Source organism: Centruroides sculpturatus, unplaced genomic scaffold, assembly GCF_000671375.1.
Source record: "Centruroides sculpturatus isolate CEXI.00-Female unplaced genomic scaffold, Cexi_2.0 scaffold1182, whole genome shotgun sequence".
Classification (NCBI taxonomy): Eukaryota; Metazoa; Arthropoda; class Arachnida; order Scorpiones; family Buthidae; genus Centruroides; species Centruroides sculpturatus.
Window position 1 is genome coordinate 204,787 of NW_019385404.1, and position 14,270 is coordinate 219,056.

The following is a 14,270-nucleotide window of genomic DNA, read 5'->3' on the forward strand; positions in this document are numbered from 1 at the left end:
CCCCAGAGTGGTAGGCTGCCACCTTGACTGCTTGGCCATTCGGTTGTTGAAACTAGGAATCTATTGAAAATAGTTTATTAAAATTGCCATCTATTCATAAAACTACAACTTGCAACCATGCTTACCACCACTTGCAGTCAGAATGAAATATATCCAAAATATTTTTCGACTAAATGTAACTTTCTACTTTTGCAATTACTTTTTGCTCTTTGTGTAAGTTTGATTTTATAAATCTTTTTCAAAAATAAAATGTATCAAGTTGTAAATGTGAAATTTAGACATGTTGATTATCTATATATATAACCCATTCATTTCGTGTCCGTCCCGTAACCGTTTCATAACGGACACTAGAGGCGCCCCTATCGTGTGTCATATTTCAAACACCAAATTAAATTAACAATTTTAATTATTATTTAAATTAACAATATAAATTATTATTATTCATTTGGCCAATAAATTATTATTTGGTCAATATAACAATATAAATAATTCAGTATATTTGTAATAGGAATTTATTATTTCAGGGGCTTATATCTCGCGAAGGATCGGGAGTAGGGGTATGGTTCCTTTGACTTTATTGTTCGCACAGGGGGCTACAGTTTGGGGGGATCGCCACCTCTTCATTCGGAGGGTAAATCTTACCATTCGGACTTTTACAGAGCTGTAGAGCATATTGATAGGAACAAAAAAGTCAAAGGAACCGTGCCTCGTGGAAATTTGTAAAGAATGGCCACTAGGGGCGTCCCTGGCTGCTAGTTTTCTAGAAATGACTGGAAAAATGTAGAATGTTTGATTTGGGTATGTAACCAAAGGGCACTTTATCAAACATTTCATTGGAAATAGATGCATCAACAATGTCTGACAACATAAAACTTTGAAAAGAATACAATCACATGATGTTGCTCTATCGCTTCAAAAGTGGCCATAATGCAATGAAGATTAATGATTTTGTCTGGAAAGCAAAGATCAACCAGGTGTTACAAATGTCAAAGTGGCATGCAGTCCATGGAAGCTCTGGAAGTGCTGCTTCCCTTTTATTTTCTAAAATATAAGTACATATTGTGTGATTATTTTCATAAACTAGTTGTTATATCTTTGTTTCATGTCAATGTATCTATTTTAGAATTAAAATAAATAAACTGTTTATTTTTGTCATTTCCAGTATTTGTTTATAATTTTTATGGAAATGCAGCTTTTTGATCATCAAATGCCACCACACACCATGGTATAGAGAAAGGTGGTGATCTGAATTGTCACAACGGAGATGCTTCCAACCAATATCACTGTCATGAAAGAACTTTGCTATGAACAACTGGATTGTTTGGACGCCAAGATCAAAAAAAATTGACAAAGTCAGATACTGCCACAACTGCCAATACAGAACAAAGGTGATCTTAAAGAAGCTGGCCAGTCTGGACTAAGAGGTTTTGCATCGTCCATTTTAGAGCCCAGACTTGGTACCAACTGACTACCATTTATTTTGCACCCAACAGAATTGTGTTGTCAATGTAGCGTTCAATGACATACCCAATACGAGGCAGTCTTCAATGAAAAACCCCAGTCATTCTATGCTCATAGGATTGAAAGTTTGAAACAAAGATGCAAAATGTGATGATGTTGATGGTTATTACTTACCAGATTGAACTATAATCATTGAGCAATTGTCAAAAATCTTTTTTGATATTTCTAAAACTGAAAGTCTTTTATCAGGTTGTAAAGGTGAAATTCAAAATTTCACCTTTACAACCTGATAAAAGACTTTCAGTTTTAGAAATATCAAAAAAGATTTTTGACAATTGCTCAATGATTATAGTTCAATCTGGTAAGTAATAACCATCAACATCATCACATTTTGCATCTTTGCTTCAAACTTTCAATCCTATGAGCATAGAATGACTGGGGTTTTTCATTGAAGACTGCCTCGTATTGGGTATGTCATTGAACGCTACATTGACAACACAATTCTGTTGGGTGCAAAATAAATGGTAGTCAGTTGGTACCAAGTCTGGGCTCTAAAATGGACGATGCAAAACCTCTTAGTCCAGACTGGCCAGCTTCTTTAAGATCACCTTTGTTCTGTATTGGCAGTTGTGGCAGTATCTGACTTTGTCAATTTTTTTTGATCTTGGCATCCAAACAATCCAGTTGTTCATAGCAAAGTTCTTTCATGACAGTGATATTGGTTGGAAGCATCTCCGTTGTGACAATTCAGATCACCACCTTTCTCTATACCATGGTGTGTGGTGGCATTTGATGATCAAAAAGCTGCATTTCCATAAAAATTATAAACAAATACTGGAAATGACAAAAATAAACAGTTTATTTATTTTAATTCTAAAATAGATACATTGACATGAAACAAAGATATAACAACTAGTTTATGAAAATAATCACACAATATGTACTTATATTTTAGAAAATAAAAGGGAAGCAGCACTTCCAGAGCTTCCATGGACTGCATGCCACTTTGACATTTGTAACACCTGGTTGATCTTTGCTTTCCAGACAAAATCATTAATCTTCATTGCATTATGGCCACTTTTGAAGCGATAGAGCAACATCATGTGATTGTATTCTTTTCAAAGTTTTATGTTGTCAGACATTGTTGATGCATCTATTTCCAATGAAATGTTTGATAAAGTGCCCTTTGGTTACTTACCCAAATCAAACNAATTTTATAGAAAGTAAAAGTTGTAAAAATATTCATATATATTTCAGTATCAATCTTTAAAAAAATTTTGTAATATATAATTTTAATTACTTCTTTTCTAGGATGTTAAGGCAGAAAGTGAACAGATTAATTTAAAAGTTGTTGGTCAGGATGGTAGTGTCGTCCATTTTAAAATCAAAAAGCATACACCTTTTAGGAAATTAATGACTACATATTGTGATAGAGCAGTAAGTAATGCATTATAATGTATTTGAAATATTGATTTTTAACATAAATATGATATAGTCACTAATAGTAGATGAAATGTACATTGTTGGTGGAAAAATATGGATGAATACTGAATATTTTAATAAAGATACTTTAAGTATACTACAAGTATACTTAAAGTATCTTTAATGAAACAAAAACAGATACTTTTTTTATTTTTGTTAATCTACTGTTAAAGTTCACATTCACAGATATAAAATTTGAGTATGTGAACTGTAACATAATTAAAACAATAAATATTTTTTGTATGTTTTATAATAAAAATACATCTGTTTCCATAATTTTGAATATTTTATATAATAGTTTTTTTAGAAAAATTTGCTATTGAAGATCTTTTGTGTAAATCATTACATGTAGCAACTTATAACCAAATGCATGTTTTGACTATATGTTATTAAAAGAATAAATATTATTAACTTTAAATCTTTAAATCTATTTTCATTAAAGCTTAAATTTTATAAAGTTTTTAAAATATATATGATTTTTTCAACTGAAATTCTAGTTGTTTAGTTCCATAAAATAGCTAAGGGAATAATTGTGTGATCCTTGATTTGATTTCTACTATTAGATAATGGTAAACCTGCCAAAAAAGGGGCAAATTATGTAAAAATTATTAATTTAAGTACAGTGGTGCCTCATATAACGTACGTAATCCGTTCCAGCTGCACGCCCATTAAGTGAAAAGTNGTAATATATAATTTTAATTACTTCTTTTCTAGGATGTTAAGGCAGAAAGTGAACAGATTAATTTAAAAGTTGTTGGTCAGGATGGTAGTGTCGTCCATTTTAAAATCAAAAAGCATACACCTTTTAGGAAATTAATGACTACATATTGTGATAGAGCAGTAAGTAATGCATTATAATGTATTTGAAATATTGATTTTTAACATAAATATGATATAGTCACTAATAGTAGATGAAATGTACATTGTTGGTGGAAAAATATGGATGAATACTGAATATTTTAATAAAGATACTTTAAGTATACTACAAGTATACTTAAAGTATCTTTAATGAAACAAAAACAGATACTTTTTTTATTTTTGTTAATCTACTGTTAAAGTTCACATTCACAGATATAAAATTTGAGTATGTGAACTGTAACATAATTAAAACAATAAATATTTTTTGTATGTTTTATAATAAAAATACATCTGTTTCCATAATTTTGAATATTTTATATAATAGTTTTTTTAGAAAAATTTGCTATTGAAGATCTTTTGTGTAAATCATTACATGTAGCAACTTATAACCAAATGCATGTTTTGACTATATGTTATTAAAAGAATAAATATTATTAACTTTAAATCTTTAAATCTATTTTCATTAAAGCTTAAATTTTATAAAGTTTTTAAAATATATATGATTTTTTCAACTGAAATTCTAGTTGTTTAGTTCCATAAAATAGCTAAGGGAATAATTGTGTGATCCTTGATTTGATTTCTACTATTAGATAATGGTAAACCTGCCAAAAAAGGGGCAAATTATGTAAAAATTATTAATTTAAGTACAGTGGTGCCTCATATAACGTACGTAATCCGTTCCAGCTGCACGCCCATTAAGTGAAAAGTCCGTTATACAAAATGCATTTTCCCATAGAAATACGTGTTAAAACATATAATTCGTTCCTCAGCATAAAATAACTGTACTCTACCATAAAAAAATGAAAATGGAGCAGTCACCAATTATGCCAGGTTGTCAGATGTTGTGAGGAGGAGGTGAAGGAGCACTTTCTTCACACATTCATACAGATACAGACTTTTTACACATTGCAGCAGGTCTCTTTTTATTGTTTTTTAATCGGAGTCAGAGTTAGGAGAGGCTACCGGAGGTTGCAGGGTCAACTCCTCTTGTTCCATCCTTTGTTTTTTGGCAGCTGGCTTCTTGAAAAACATGTTGAAGGTGATCTGTTTCTCTCTCTTTTTCAACACCTGTCGGAAATGACGGGCAAGGGTGCCATTGTAGGGATTATTGATCCTGTTGGCCTCACCTCTGGATAATGAGTGTTGGTAAACTCCTGAACCTCTCCCCATTTGACAAGGAAGTTTTTGTCAACTTTCACTCCTTCTGATGATTTCTTGCTTTGTTTCATTTGAAATTACCTTTCTGTTTTTTTAGAAGCCATGATTTGCACAACATTTGAATAAATGTAAATACCCCTCTGCACTGAGGTACTGTACATAATAAACAAGAGAGCAAGCCGAATCCCAACCAATGTTCCCTCTAAGCTGCGCGGCCGCGCACTGCTCAAATTGTTGCCGCGCACGAGAATTTATGTGCCGCACAGGCGAGCATGCACACCGATTTGAATTGTGTACTTATTTCTCACTCTGTCTGCAACATGATTATTGCTGCGTATATTTCGATTAAATACATTAAATCATTGACAAAAGATAATATATCGTATAAAAGTATGTTTTAAAATAAATTTTAATCTCTACGTTATAATTAATTATTTTAATTTTTATAGGAAAAAATAAGATTTTATATATATATGCTCAGAAAAACTTTTTGCTCAGAATCTGCTCAGCAAAATTTTTTTTTGCTCAGAGAAGTATATGTTCTGCTCATCTACAAAAAAAATTAGAGGGAATATATTGTTAGTATATCTGAAGTACATTGATCCCAATGGCAGCTCTGTACTTCAAATATACTAACAATATATTCTAATAATACTAATATATTATAAAAATAGCAGATTGTCATTGGCAACAGCAAACGAGTGGAAACATCATTTGCACTTGTTCGCAGAAAGTTCGTTGTTCACAGCCAGTTCGTTGCTCGAGTCATGTAATGGCCAAACAGAAAATCTGTTGTTCGCAGCGTGCGTTATTCGAGGCGTACGTTATACGAGGCACCATTCTATATACAAATATATACACAATTTATTTGTTATTCTGTTTACAATCAAAAATATCAACATCCTATGAGTTTGAATAAACATTGAGTGTCTTCCTGTGGGAAGGTTAATCACCTACCTGACTCAGGTGAGTCATTAAATAAAATGCTATTATGGCTAAATATTAGATGGCTAAGATCAATGAGCCCCAGAATGTCTACTAAAAGGCAAAAGAATGAAAGGATAAGGGTATGTCCTATATGGCAGCAACCACGAGCTGAAAGAATCTTTGTATGTGCTTACAACTCATGAGTGATCTCTGTCCAGAGTGGACGTGTGTTGTTTACAAAATGGCAGTGAGACAACTTCATTGAATGCTTATGGAAAAATATGACAAGCATTAAAACAGTAAATCTGAAAGGTAAATGTTATCACTATCTAGATACACAACAAATACAAAAAAATCTTCATAGAATAAGTTTAAAAAAGTTTTATTTTTAAAATGTTGCATTTACAAAATCAGAAATTGTTAAATTATGTAAAAATTATTAAGTATATACAACATACATACACAATTTATTTGTTATTCTGTTTTCATTCATCTACAAAATCAGCAATTTTTGTCTTTGGAAGTGTGAACAATGAAAGTAGCAATCAAACTTGCTTGGTAGTTGCTTCCTGCACATGCTTGTAGAAGCATTATCTAGTGGTCACTGCATACTAAATGCAGTTACTCTGGAAATGCACATTTGCTTGAACCAATTTGTCTGTTTTGCTTGGAAGCACATTCACACCCACGGTTGCTGGATGTTGCCATGTAGGATGTACCCTACATAGTCTACTGGACATTTGCAGAGGACTTCCCCACAAAGTTTTACTTTACAGGGGGAGAATATCTTCTTGTTACACTGAAAGCAGAATATGTTTGTACTTGTCTGGACTTCAGCATGCAGAGATACATGTGCTTGTGCATGTACAGAATGGCAATTCAAGGAATAGACGGGAGAAATTTGTGGTACTATGACCACTGATGAAGCCTGCTAAAAAAGAACCAAAGTGGAATCACTACTTCTAGAATACTCCTCTCACTTTCTGTGAATTGGTTGAAAATTGTGTTGTGTAGAAAACAAAGCATTGTTGTACAAGATGTGTAAAGATGGGAAAGTTTAAGCCCTTAGTTGGTCAATACAATCTTTGTTCAAAAGATAAAAAATAGCAATATATGTCAGATATTTTAGTTATTTATACAACCACTGAAAAGGGTTTTTTGATAATTTAATGTGCCTACAATATCCTTTTAACTCTAACAGTTTACAGAGGCCAGGAATTATTAAGATGATGTGTTAAGGAATTATATTTATTATATGCACTTTAGATCAGTAACCTGTCACTTCCTTGTCAGTACAAACTTGTAATCCACAAGAATTCCACTTCCTTTTTTACAGTCAATCTCCCACTACATAGTAGCACTGACTATATCATTCCAAATGTCATCAACTGACATTACATTATTTAAATTAATCAAATTAACATTATTCCTAATTGATATGTTCTTTAAACCTACGTAAATATAAATTATGTTCCATAAACAAAATCTTTAGTTCACTTTTGTTAGTTGTGCATTATTTTATATTATAATGAAGAAACCAAGGTAATTGTGTATGTTTTAAACAAATTGCCATTTGTATTTTTTTAACTTTATCGCACTCTTCCAGTCTGTCCAAAATAATAAATCTTAAATTTTTATCACATTCATAATGGCTAAATTTAAACACCTAGATGCAATAAAAATTTAAATCAAGTAATTTCTTTGTAGTAATAAACCTTATTCTCACATGTACCAGTACATGACATTTTTATACCACTCTAGACTTCTTTATTTAGTCTACTTTTATATTGTTTTATAAACAAATGTTGTTTGAATTTTTTTTAAATTAGCTCCCACTCAATGGAATGTTTTCTACATATTTAAAAAAATTTTTCAAAATTATTTTTAACATAAGGGAAAGAAATATAACTTTATATTTATTGGGTGTATATTTACTTATTTACTTCTCCAGTACTTGACTCGGGTATTTATTTAACAAGCATTTTCTTTAACTTTTGCTGTTCTTCCAATCTATCTTTGTGATCTGTTGTACATGAATAAACTTTTTCTGAAGCTAAAATAATATTATTATTATTATTTTTTATTTATTATTCTTCTGTTAATGGACAATATAGTTTTATTTGTGTACAATTTTTTTCACATTTTTAAAAATTTACTCCATTTGTAAAAGTTGTGAGACTAGAAATTAGCTCAAATTTAATAAAATTTGTTAAATATGTAATAAATTAAATTGGTTCAATTTTTTCTTTTATTTTTTTAAAACTTATCTTAAACATTATCTTAAAAATGGACTGTGTGAATTATTTGAATAAATACAGTTGTTGTAATTTATATAAAATATTAGTGATTATGCTACTACAGTGGATTAAATTTAAATCGGACTGCAGCAATAAAAAGAAATTTACAAATGAAAAATAGATGGAATTAATATTCAATACACACTTGTGCTCTAAAGTATTGAATGCCTATTATAAAATTCATATTTTCTGATAAATTGAATGTTAATGGTTATGAAATGTTGAATCAGTATTAAGTCATTTTAATGAAAGATGCATAGAAAACTGCTTATTTTAATGTCAGCAACAGTGTCAACAGTTAACTGTATAATATTCCCAAATATACGGTTAGCTGTTATGCGAGGTGACACCTAGAAAGAAGATGACAGCTACAAATATGTGAGGTGACACCTAGAAGAAATGCATTGAAGTTTTACATAGGGAAGCTCTAAATATGATTCAAATTTCCTAGAGACTGAACTGTTCCTGTTGCTGTTCTACTGTTGCAACATTTTAAAACTTAGCTGATTTACCTTGTAATGAATGGGCAGCCCCATACATTTGCCAAAGTTTGACAAAATTCTCTGCTCTTTGAGTTGAGAATTTTGTCAACCCTTGATTTGTTATCTTTCAGGAATTGATGGAGTTGAAAGCATCAACAGGTTATTTTTACATTATTCATATTCTGTTGATTTATATAAACTCAGCAGGCTTGCAGTAAACACAATGAACAGTAACAAATATTGTGATGTTTTGTCAGCACCTAAATGCTGTCAAAACATCACAATATTTGTTCTGTTCATTGTGTTTTCTGCTGTAGGTAGTGCTTTACAAGCACTCCCATATAATTCCAGAAAAATATGAGTAACATTTTGCTGGCAGACATTTCTGGTTGGACTTTCTTTGATTAAGGGGAGCCTAGATGAACATGAACAAATGAACACTTAACATATTGGATTCAAGAAATTGGATCTGAGATGTTGTTTGTTTGACTCATAAGTAATCATCATCTTGGATTCTATTTCTTTGATAGTGATACATATTTAATTATTAATTAATAATCATTTGGCATAGTTGTTAAGTGTTTAGCAATTTTATTAACTAGATGTCATCATTCAGAACTGGAATATTTGCTTTCTGGCATGTAAAATGATGTATGACTTGCTCCTCTGATTATGCATTGAAAAAAGTCATCTTCCTCTGCTTTTTAATGTGTCAAAAGTACTGAACAGGCATTAGGTTGGTGCTTCTTGAAGTCTGTGTTTAAACCCTTAGGGTCTCAACATGTACAGTACAGTACAGTACATATCTTTCAGTATCAATAGTTGCAGCTCTTCATTGACAATTTTCTGTCCTGACACATAAGTAATCATCATCTTGGATTTAATATCTTTGATGATGATATGATTTTCTTGAATGAGTTTGTTGATGTTTACAATGACTTATTAACACATGATGTACAGTACTTGTGGAGGCTGTGATCTTCAACATTTTGCACTGCATTGGCAAATTACAGGCTGAAACAAACACTTGGCTTCTGTTGGAACATGAAGATCCATATACTATTATCAGTTTTTGAAAGATTCTGCTAGTTTCTTATCTTCTGCAACAAAATTGATGGCGTGTATTTCTTTGATGTATGTTTCTATTGATGCTGCCATTTTTCAAAATTACAAATTTTCAGCATCATCAGATAATGCTATGCTTCAGCTGCATTCATTGCTAGACAACTTTGACACACAGGTAGAATGGCCGCGTTTCTTTATGCAGCGAGAGTGTAGTGAAATGACATCATGAGCAGTGTTGGCCAATTAGAAACCAGTTTCAGTGTGTTTGCTGTAAAGTGCTTCTCATGCACTGCATAAAGAAACATGGGGAATGCCATGATAGCTGTCTTCCTGCTTTTATGATACCAGTTTAGTTTTCATTTAATCCACTGTATTCATAATTATGATATGAATTATTTCATATATTCAATACGGAAACTCGTGTTTTTATTAAATTGTCACTTTTGTATTAATGATGTTAGTTATCTAATCATGTATGAATATTAATTATAGGGTCTTAACATACAAAACGTGAGGTTCCGTTTTGATGGGCAACCTATCAGTGAATTAGATACCCCTTCTGGGTTAGAAATGGAGGATGAAGACACCATTGATGTATTTCAACAACAGACTGGTGGCATTCTTTTAAACATGTAATATAAATTTTTTGAAGTTTTGAACCTATTTTTATATAAACAAAAACTGATTAAATTTGAATTAAATATAAGTATCTAATGAGAATTTATCACTTATATATATAAAGCCTTAATAGTTGCAGAAATTAATAGATTTGTTTTGAGATTTGTATATAAGTATATTTATTGTTACTCAGAGCATAGTTGTGTAAAATATATATTTTTAAATTTAATAAAAAAAAAACTTAATGTAAATAATTTATGTAAATTTTGTTTTTTAAAGAAATATACATATTACACACATTTGTAAATTATATTAAAATCATGGAGAATCATTGATTTGATTAAAAATTGTTCTGTATTTTTAATATAATGTCTTATTTCCAATGTCATAAGGTATTGATAAAAATCCCTGTTGTTGAGTATTTTTTGGTAAGTATGGGTTGTTCGGAAAGTTCATAGGGACTCTTAAGAGAAATAAACAGTTTTAAAACTTAAAAACACCTTTATTCAGTTATGTATGCAACATTGTTTTTAATGACAAGTTGCCATTGACACTTCACAATAACCTCTTCGGAGAACTTCCTAGTTTTCCCATGAAAAACTTCCACATGGTTTTTACAAGCTTCCAAATTACCAAAGCTTTTATCACAAAGGGAATTCTGCAGAGCCTGGAACAAATGGTAGTCTGATGAGGTAAGGTCAGATGAGTATGGGGGATTGGATAAAACATCCCAGCCTAGTTTCAATAATTTTTGATATGTTTATAAAGATATGTGTGCATTCTGGCATTATCTCGATGAATTACAATGCCTTTTCTGTTGGCCAATTCCGGACATTTCCCTTCAATTGCCATCTTAGTTGGTTCAGTTGGGAACAGTACTTATCACAATTGATTGTTTGCTTCTGTGGAAGCAGCTCATAGTACAGAATTCCTTTCCAATTTCACCAGACAGTGAGCATGTCCACCTTTGGAGTTTTTAATGGTGGTTTGTTTTTCTTGCCCCACAATTGTTTTCAGTTGATGATGATATAAACAATTTCCTTTTCAATATCTGTCACTAATTATTTCAGTAAAGGGAAATTTTCATTTCATTTTTGAAGAGAATCACAAATGGAGATGCAATCCAGTAAGTTCTTTTCAGTTAAGTTGAGGTACCCAATGCCATAATGATTCACATATTTGAGCTGCTTTAGGTGTTGAAATACAGTACTGTTTGATGACTTCACTATGTTTGCTATATGTGCTGTAATGAGAGTTGTCATCCAATACTGTTTTGATCTGGTTCTCATAATAACATCCAGTCTTCCAGAGCATGGAGCATTTTCAAGATTGAAACTTCCTGCCTTAAATTTAGCAAACTATTTTTGAACAGTTGACTGCTACAGCACTCTCACCATAAACATCATATATTTCTTTTGCTGTTTCTACAGTATTTTTGCCTTTTTGATGAAAGAAAAGAAAGAAATGTCAAAAATGCAATATGCTTGCTTCCATTTTCACAACAAGACATTAAATCTCCATTACAAAAATTTTTTATAATGGGTTTTTAATCTGTATTGTAACATACAATATTTTTGTAATATTTATTAATTCATACAATTCTAATAATTTTCGCTTCATCCCGTGTCTCAACTGTCGACTGAAAAATGAACTTTCCAAACAACCTAATACTTATCACTTCTAAAAACTACTACTTAACTTACAGGATGTTAAATTAATTGTACTGAGAACTAATAAAGTTTAAATGATAAATACTAATCAAAAGTAGAATTTTTTTACATTATTATTTTTTACCAATGTATTAAAATGGTTAATTTGTAAATTATTTCTTAAATTATTGTGATAATGTATTTGTCTAATCCAGTTTTTAAAAAAACTATTGGGCAGTTTTCAGTTTTAATCATATATGGTACAACAAGGGACAATTTTAAACTTATGGTACCTTATTGTAGCTATATTGTGTACCACTGAAGGTATGTTGTTTGAAAATCAAAGCTCTAGGATGAATGGTGAACCTTTAGGAGCCAAAGTAGATTTAACTTTAAAATAAATTTGTGCATGAGAAAATTGAGATTGAGTTCAGTTATTTTTAATGAATATTCGCATTATTTCTTTAATTGTTCTAATTAATAAAAATTAAAAAGAATTGAGAATTACATCATAATGAATATAAAACAAGAATAAAAAGCCAAAATTACAATCCTGCATAATATGTCATGTAGTAGGCAAAAGTTTTTTTGACATGATACATTGGGAATGCATGCATTAGGTTCACCATCCTTGCCATGAGAGATGTAAAGTTAATGATAGTGATACATAGATTTTTATTTGCTAAAGATAAACATTTGTTATGCCCACATATATAATAATGAATTTTTGTATTTTTAAGCACAATAAATGAATTTTTCATCTAAGGCCTGCTTAGTCATTTTATAATGGGTACATTAAAAGCTACATTTCACATTTAAATATACATTTCACATATAAATTTGCTGTATTTCAGCTGAACAATATTAGAATTCAGAATCAATTATTCAGTAACTTATGCTGCTTGCAGATATTGATTTTTAACCAATCATTTACATAATTGCTGTACTGGCTAAAAATTGGAAATGATGATATCCATTCTAACAAGTATTTCAGCTGAAACCAAGTATATACTCCCATAATAAAACTTTGTTTTTTGGTAAAGTACTGGATGCACTATTTTGAGAAAAATGTATTTTTTGTAGGATGATATATACTATTTTGATGAATCAATAATTCAGTGTTTGGTGTTAAAAACTTTAACTAACTTAGTATTTCATGTAGTTTGTATTGTTTGATGCACAATATTTCTCATTTAACAATAAGCTGAATGTTTTGGTTTAGTTAAACACACATACAACTATATTTAATAAATGCATTATTTAATAAATGCTTAAAATGTGGCCCACCAGTGACCAAGCAGTTCCATTCTCTGAACACTGGGATTTTGGTCGTGGGTTTGCATCTCTCCAGGACAGGCTGGCGAGGTGCATTCAGGCATTACAGATGTGGAGAAAACCCAGAAAATTCCATTTGGCCAACATGGAGTTTTGTGGGTTTTCTCCACATCTGTAATGCCTGAATAGGGGCCAATTACCCTTAAAAAGACCTCTTGGAAGGCATACCTCCTAGGCAGATCACCCAAGTGTTGCATTGCTGTAACTTAACAAACAACAACCTTAAAATGCAAATTAAATTTTATTTAAAAATAGCAATTTGTAAGGACATCAAGAAATATGGTTTACATTGATAATTTAATACATACTGATGCATATTAAAAAAAAATGTTTTTTATTTCAGTAAAGAATAATGATATGTACAGTTATCAACTGAAGCATCTTAAAAAACTTGATAATTTGGTGTATGTTATTATTCACTACAGTAATACCAAATTCTTTTCTTTAAAATTGTAAGTAGATTATATTTTAAAAATAGAATGTTATTTTTTTTAATGAGGATGAAGTTTTGATTAAAATATTAATTTTATAAATGTTTGAAAGTTGTATTTAATAAAAATTTAGATCAATTACTATATTCCAAATCAGTTACTTCCTTTGTCTTTGAAGTAATCTACGTGAACAATGCGTAAGTGTTGTATCAATGAACTTTTTTTAGAAAATCTCTTATGACAAACAGCACAGCAAAAGTGCTTTTCTCCCATATGAATTCTAACATGATTTGTTAAGCTGCTTTTGCTAGTGAAACGTTGGAAACAGACATCACAACAATAGGGTTTTTCTTCAGAGTGAAGACTTAGATGTGACACCCACTTTGACCTGGACACAAAGCTACATTTGCAAATATGGCATTCAAATGGTTTTTCTCCTTTATGAACTTGAAGATGAGTTACTAAATGATGTTTATGCATGAAACCATGATTACAAAAATGACACTG

At 30.8% G+C, this 14,270-nt stretch overlaps 1 protein-coding gene across 1 annotated transcript; it reads left to right on the forward strand.

Annotated features, from left to right (window-relative positions):
- The first annotated feature begins 2,974 nt into the window (after nt 1–2,974).
- Nucleotides 2,975–13,954, forward strand: LOC111638588 (small ubiquitin-related modifier 3-like). The gene is made up of 4 exons (XM_023384316.1): nt 2,975–3,046; nt 3,658–3,783; nt 10,223–10,362; nt 13,676–13,954. The coding sequence occupies exons 1-4, from the start codon at nt 2,975–2,977 to the stop codon at nt 13,683–13,685; spliced, it is 348 nt and encodes a 115-aa protein (XP_023240084.1). The 3' UTR covers nt 13,686–13,954.
- Nucleotides 13,955–14,270: the final 316 nt, after the last annotated feature.